Here is an 8200-nt window from a genome sequence, read left to right on the forward strand (position 1 = left end):
CAGATGCTATATCCCAACATAATGAAGGATTTGTACATACTTTTACTCCTTCTACGCAGTGACTAGGATTTAAAAGTAGTTCATGAGTTGACACTGAAGTGGTGAGCTTTCATACATCCGAAGTCTACATTTCATGTTTATTCTCTTATGTCTCGGACTTGTTTGGACTTGCTTTTGGCTATAGTCGGGGGCATGTCTCGACACTTTATTGGTATTCGGTTTTGTTAGAGGCTTTGTTGGTACTATGAACATGGGTATGTTTGTTGTCTTTTGGTATTAGTTTTGATACTATGGAAAGTTTCGTATATTGATTTTATATATACCTTTGAATTTATCTTTCATGTCTCGCATTATATTAGTACATCCACTGCTAAGTGTTTGTGGTTATATTGGAATAGGATTAGGGTCGGTCTTTGATTCTCGGTGGACTTAAGATGCCCATTGCGACCGGGGCCTAATTTAGGTCATGATAGGTTTTTATATCCTCACCCAAATAGTGAAGCTTGTTGGTAATTACTGCGAATCTTGTGTGCATCTCCTGAATAGACTCTCATTCTTGCATGGTGGAAGTTTCATATTAGGTGGTTAGCATGTCCACTTTTGACTCTTTTACTTAACTTGTTCCCTCATTTGAAGGCAGTCCCAAATCTCTTTGGCAGTCTTACAAATAGAGATCCTATTGTACTCATTAGGACCAATGCCACAAACAACTAACTTTTTTAGCTTTGTAGCTCTTCTCAATATTCTTTCTATCTGAGTGATCATATTCCTTCTTAGTTTTGGGAACTTATATATTCATTTCACCATCTTTTACTAGCTTTGTGGGAATGAAAGGATTATCTTCAATAACATCCCATAACTCAGAATCTTCAGTCATGATAAAGTCATGCATCCTAGTTTTCCACCACCATAATATTCTCCATTGAACCTAGGTGGTCTGGTGGTAGACTTGCCTTCTTCAAGATTTGGAGGAGTAACTATGTTCAAGATCTTTCCAAGGTGTTAATTAACATTAGTCATGAAGACCTTGCTCTGATACTAATTGAAGAATACACGCGAGTTTCCTTCCAACTTTGGGAGCTAGTCCCAATCAGACTAAACCAACAAGAACTGAATAGTAAAGTACGTGAAAGAGAGAGTAAAAAACACAATAAATTTTATGTGGAAGCTCTTTGCTCAAGGGAGAAAAACACGACATGCCTCTAGTATTTTTAAGCTCCACTAATATTCAAGCAACTTGAATACAACTCCATTACATCAAAGATTAACCTCTTGATCCTTCTTCTCCTAGTAATACCTCTATAACTAAAATAAATATGCAACAACTCTACTTTACCACAATCCAGCTAACTTTAACTGAGTAAAAGCTAACTCTAGTGTTAATATTACCTAACTCTAGATGACAACAAGGAGTTTTGAAGCAAACACACCAACATCAACTAATAACAATGACAAAAAGTAGGCAACATTTAAGACCACAGTACAAATTAAGACTCAAATGCAACAGCAAAATAAAATACAACTTTGTGAGCTACCAGTTCCTTATTGCAAAAGTGAGTTTTTAATCCAAGAGCTTCAAGAGAGATATTTTTTATGAGTATGTGGAAGCTTGGTCTTCATGTTGTGGAAGATGAGCAATATATATATGACACAAGAAAACCTAGGAAGAATCCCATTGGTTGAGACAAAAAAGGTTGCAGAAACTTTCCATTAACTTTTTGTACTTTCGTCCAGCTGGTGGTTGACTTGATAGTGATGTGTAGTCCCAACCATGTCCCTAATTAGTTGCATCTTTGTCATCATACATTCTCTAGGAACTGGGTCCCAACAAATAGTTTGTTAATCAACAAAACTACGGACTTAACATTGAACCAAATACATTGGACGACCTACCTCCATTTTGAATTATGACAACTTAATTTTATATCCTTTTATGTATGAAGTATATGTGTGTATGTTTGTGTTTGAGTAGCATATATTGCTATTATAATTAATTTTTGTTATTAGTATAAATTCATTTATTATAACAACACCTATTATTTTAGTTAAATGATTAATCAAGTTGCATTTGAAAAACTACCTCTTTTGTGTGTAAAAGCTACAATAATTAAATCACATAAGGATAGATAAACGAACGCCTTTCATTCCATCTAATTGGAGTGCGATGGTACCATCATTTGAGAATTGAGTTTGTGGTGACAGTAGTAGGATAGTAGCGATCAAACTCTGACTGCTCCATCCATTTACTACTGCTAGTTGATTTCATCCAAATCTACTACGCCTTACATTAAACATGTGACAGTAGTTCGCACATGGCGCTATTAATTGGTCCATTTCAAATCTCAATATTGAGGTCTGCCCTTACACGTATACGTACGTGCACCAAACATTTACAACCCCAAATACATTTTGTGGTACATTTTATTAGAATTTGGATCTTACCTTAGCATCTTTACTCCCGATTCCTATCATCTAATTTCATATGCATCTCCATCTCTCTTCCTAATTTAATCCTCGCACACATACTTATCACCCTACTTCCTTATAAATATTCCTTGCTTTCTAACATTGACAAAAGCAAAAGAAAGCACAGGAGATAGAATTAAATTTGTTACAAACATGAATGTAGTACTGGTATTATATCCGCTTGAAGCTCTTGTTTTCAATTATTTGAGCTTCGGATTCTTAACTTTCGTCAATAGTGTTTGGACATGGGTTGCCGTTATTACTGCTGCCTTTAGCTTCTGGAGAATCAAAACCTTTCAAACTTTGCCGACACTGGAGCCACGTCGTGGAAACATTTTCGGCCATGTCCTAATATCTCCATCCCCACTTGGACAATCAGTGGTAACAACTTCATCCTCGTCACAGGTAGAAAGGGTGTCAAGTCAGTTAGCTTCAAATGAGGAAGGAACAAAAGGGAAACTCACGGTGTATTTCAAGCAATATGAGGAATCAGAACATAACGGCGATGGAGAATGTCACGATCAGGAAGGAGAAGATAACGACGTAGAGTCGTGTGAGGAGTGGTTTGAGAATTGGGATAGACTTTTGAGAATGAAAAAAGGGGAAATGGGATGGTATTCTTATCAGGACACGAAGGTAATTGATGGCAACGTAGTTAGGTTGTGGGACGATTCGAGATGACGGTAGAATGTGGAAGTCACCACTTTCTCGGTTTGGCAGATAAAAATCATCATATGTATGGGGATTGAGGACGAGGGACAGTGAAAATCGAAGTTAGATCAATTATTATGTAAGTGATTAACATATGACAAACATTATTAGTACAATAGTGGTGGTAGTTCATAGATTTAGAAGTGGCAGAAGTTCTTTTTTCAATATTATGTTTCTATAGTTTTTGTTGGAAATGCCGTAACGGTATCCAGGACCACATATTTTTCAAAAATAAAAATTTTGAATTCGGCTCCTTTTTTTTTTTTTTTTTTTTCTTCATTTTTCTCAAATTTTTATTTAGATGAGAGACACATTTTTTCTTCATTTTTCTCAAATTTTATTTAGATGAGAGACACACGACATGAATTATAATGAATTATTAAAATTTTATTAATTAAATCAAGATTCTAATCATGAGTCAAATAATAAATATTTTATATATTTATTTCCAAATTTTTAATAATTCCACAATTATAACTACAAAATATTTTATCCAAATATATACTTTTTAAAAATGCTCTCTCCCCTTACCTTTTTTCACAATGATTTAACTAATTAATATATAGATATATAGGCTTATAATTTTAAAAACTTTTGGTATTTCTCCATTTCCTAAATTTTATAACTCCAATCTTTTATCCTCTTCGTCCAAAAAAGTTTTTACTGTAAAAGAATATTGGCAATGCCAAAATTATGACAACAATTTTTTTTCTTGTAAATATGAATTGTCATGACTTGAACCAGGGCCTGACCGTGACGTGTATCTCAAGTTCGCCGTAGAATGGAGACCATCCTCTTAGCCTAATCAAGCAGAGCACATACCCTAACAGAGACTGAATTCCGAATATATAACAAGATAATTAAAGATAACTCAAAGACATCTATGATATGTCAAAAACCAATAATCAATACCCAAGTCCACAGTAATATCCACAAAACCTCTAACCACCCGAATACCAATAAAAGTCGAGACATGCCTTTAACAATAGAAAAAAATAAGTCCAACGGGAAGAGTCAATGACATACAGAAACCCAAAACATGAAATAATTTCTTTCGAAGTATGAAAGCTCACTACTTCAATCAGACTCATGAGCTATCCCACAACCACCTAGTCACTGCGCAGGAAAAGTAGAAGTATTTTTGGTTCCTACATCGCATAGGAATACAATGTCTGAGACGATTAGCGGGTTGAGTCCTAGTATGTAACTCAGGAATAGGGTATAAAATAATTCCATGATCAATAATTCAAAACAAGTCCAAAATCCAAATACACACAAGTATATGCATATACATATAAATATATAACGTGCCGGGGTAGGGAACAAGGCTTAGGATGAAATTTTAAAACCTTAGTTTGGGTTGTGTAGCATGACTATCATAGTAAGGCACCAACGAGCTATATAGACCCAGCTCTTCCCCACCTGGAAGGGCCCCAGAGCATGTAGTCGCATGGACCAGAGGATAATCATACATGCATATGCCTTATGGGGGACTCGAACCTCCCGACATATATCAAGGTGACTTAAGTACCAAATCATGTAACATGGGGGACTCGACCCTCCCAATCATATAATAAGGGGGATTGAAAACTCTCAATTATTTAGATCCCCGTGTTGGCAACCGCGGTTTTCAGTATTAGTCCCTCGGGACCTCTACTTTCACAGTCCGACTACACAACCTTTTTAATCCCAATTAAAAATATTTAGCACATATTTCCATTAACTAAACCAAATTTTTTACATTAAGGAATCCCTTTGGTATCGTCATCTTAACCTCACTTGCAAGCTCGTTACCATACCGTATCCATTATCCATCACATGGGGAAATTCATGACCCCTTAGGCTTAATTATCTATTTATATGAGAAATTCATGTACCCCAAGGTTCAATAAAATCAATCCATGGTTTATTAACCTCTTATTCCAATGCATTAGTATAAGTGAACAAGTCAAACCATGTGACAAAACCATGTTCATTATCAATTTCACAATTTGGATTGAGGGAACACAATTTTCAAAATCATATGTCAAGGCAAAATCATCAAATTGGGGATAACCATGACCCCTTAGTTCATTTAACATTTCCATGCACCCCATAAGTTTAAAATGATTAATAAAACATGAACAGTGCACAATAAATCATGGGAAATCAATTTAAGAGTCAATCATACAAAAATCCTCAACTTGTTCAAATTTACATAAACAATCATGTAATTTCATGCCACAAGTAAACATGTTTAAGGGTAGGGTCACATGCCTGAATATCAAGAATTTTGGAGAGAATTTTTCCTTGAAAGCTCTAATTGACTAACTTCTTGGAAACTCTAATTCTCTTACTTGAGAGAATTTTAGAGAAGAGAAAATGTGTTTTGATTTGCTAAGAAATTAAAATAAAGCCCCAAAGGTGTTTTATGGACAAGGATTTTAATTGGGGAGTAAGGGAGATGACCAGAGTGCCCCTTTAAATAAAGCTAAAAATCATCGCCAGTTATTATCGGTGACCTTACGACTTGTAGGGTCACCCTATGACTCGTGAGATCCGATCGTAGTCTGGATCATGTTTATAGACACCGAAACTGGTGTATTTGTGAGTCATACCATACGACTCATATCCATACATTACGAATAGTATGCTTTACTTGTAATTCACACAAAAATTATTATGGCATACACTGGACATCTTACGATTTCTATCTTACAACTCGTATGGAGTCATTACAACTCGTACCCTCAAGTCATTACTACACCAGTAACATAGGCAAACTCAATAGATACCTTATGAATTGGATCCTATGACCCATCAAGACACGCTACAATCCATAGGGAGAGTCATTGTTAGGACAGTGTGTTCAAACTCTAAATTTTTCTAGGGTAAAAAATTTAGGGTGTTACATGAATCTATGAGTCTAGAAAATTATTATAACAACATGAGTGTTATCCTCCCATAATAACTTAATGTTTTAATAATGAAAAACTAACAAAATAAACATGCAATACCTAACTTGGAGGACCTCAAAAAAATCGAAAGCAATCAATGGAGATCTCAGACTAATATGGAAAGAATCAAATCAAAGATTGGGCGACCTTGGAGGATCTTAAAATATGAAATCAAAAGATAGTCACACAAGGTGAAATTAATGAAGATTTTAGATCATGAATTCAGAGAGAAATCAAATAAGAAAATTTGTACAAGGAAACAGTCCCTGAAAACTAAGTAAGGAAAGAGATTGTATTCGATAAAAAATATATTTGATATGGACGTATATGAATATGAACTATCAACCCAATAAAGAAAATAACATATCACACACAGAGAGATATCTGATATGGACATGCTAACAACATGAGGCCTTAATTAAGGAATTAATACAAATAATTGATTGAAAGAAAATTCCTTGGATTTTCCCTTTAGAGCAAAGAAGCAGGAAAATATGAAGACTATATAAAGGAATTAGAGATAGAAGATATTTCATGTAACTTCTCAGGAAACTATCACACTGTTGCACCTTTAGTCTTCAAAAAGATTTGTAATTCTCTTAGTTTATAATAGTTACAAAACTAAAAAGATTAAGTAAGTCCTTTGATTATAGTAGTTGAGGTTGTGTCAGAAGATCTAGATAAACAAAGATGGAGATTCAGGACTTTTCCGTTTACACTGTAACCCAAAGTTCACATCAAGCTCTAATGGAAACCCTTATAGCCAAAGGAAACTGTAATAGGCACCACACTGGTGATCTCAACAAGTATAAAAATTCTTTGTCTTCTCACATACTTTATTTCCTATCTTTAAGTTATTTCAGATTTATATTTTATACCAACTTGCAGGTGAGTCGACTCACCCAATTGATCAGTTGACTCAAAATAATTTTAATTTACCCCATCTTGAATTTCAATTGGTATTAGAGCAGGTATCACTCGAAAGAGTTTCTTAACCACACGTGAGCAAAAATCAAATGGCCAACTATTAGATCCTAAGAGCACTCCTTCATAATGGATATTCCTCAACAAGACCGCCCCTACTTTAATGGACAACACTACTCACACTGAAAGAGCAGGTTGAGAATCTTTGTTTATTCAATCAACTTCCAGTCTTGGTTAGTTATCAATAAGGACAAAAACCTATACCCAACTGAAGGACATAGAAAAAAAAGGAATCCATCAGCACAAATGATTTTGAAACATTTGAAATTACCAAGGCATAATAAGGAGGAGAAAAAAACCTATAGCCTTCGGTGTTGTTAGCCCAGGAGAAGACAAAAACATAGACAAATATAATGATAAAGGAATGATCCTTATAAATCATTGAGTCAGGCACATTCTAAGGCAAAGGCAACAGAGACCTCAACAAACCTTCAAAAATAATGAATTCATAAGGAATGATGATTGTTGTTATCATTGCGGAAAATCAAGTCATATCAAACAAAATTTTCCGAAACTAAAGAAAAGATCATCCAAGAAAAACAGAAACTTTAGTGCCTGGAGTGATGAAGATGAAACTGAAGACGATGCAAAAACCACCAATATGTGTTTTATGACCATAGGTGATTCCAGTAAGTAAGACCCTTTAACTGTCAAATTTATAATATACTTTAATTAAATCTTGATATAATCACCGATGAGCTTCAAAAGCTCATTGATGAATACAATAAAATTATCTAAGAAACAAAAAAGTGGCAAACTTATTTAAAAAGAAAGATTGATGAATAAAGAAGGAACTAATAGATTCAACTTGAAGCAAGTCATATAGAAATTGATTTGCTTCAAGAAGAACTTGATAATATTAAGATGCAATTAAACAACATTAGAAATTACCAAGTCACAGTTTTGTCAAGTCAAATGCTTTGAAAGTTAAATCTACCTCTTCTACTGACTCAATTCACTTCAGCTAAACCTCTTTCTCTACTCGTGCACCTATTTGGCACACATATGGAAAAAAGGGGGCATAATTCACATAACTACAGACAATAAACCAGAGGAGTTGGATTTAGAGACCTAAAGGAAGTACATCTAACCCTCAAGGACCC

The 8200-nt window shown here is 34.6% G+C and overlaps 1 protein-coding gene across 1 annotated transcript; it reads left to right on the forward strand.

Annotated features, from left to right (window-relative positions):
* Window positions 1–2355: 2355 nt before the first annotated feature.
* On the forward strand, window positions 2356–3431 carry LOC107877116. The gene has a single exon (XM_016723863.2). It carries the CDS (start codon window positions 2620–2622, stop codon window positions 3145–3147), a length of 528 nt encoding a protein of 175 aa, XP_016579349.1. The 5' UTR covers window positions 2356–2619; the 3' UTR covers window positions 3148–3431.
* Window positions 3432–8200: the final 4769 nt, after the last annotated feature.

The sequence above is a fragment of the Capsicum annuum genome, chromosome 7 (assembly GCF_002878395.1).
Source record: "Capsicum annuum cultivar UCD-10X-F1 chromosome 7, UCD10Xv1.1, whole genome shotgun sequence".
NCBI classification, from domain to species: Eukaryota; Viridiplantae; Streptophyta; class Magnoliopsida; order Solanales; family Solanaceae; genus Capsicum; species Capsicum annuum.

What these genes read in the sequence shown, in the direction of transcription:
- LOC107877116 (XM_016723863.2), top strand. Translation starts at nt 2,620, where the DNA reads ATGAATGTAGTACTGGTATTATATCCGCTTGAAGCTCTTGTTTTCAAT.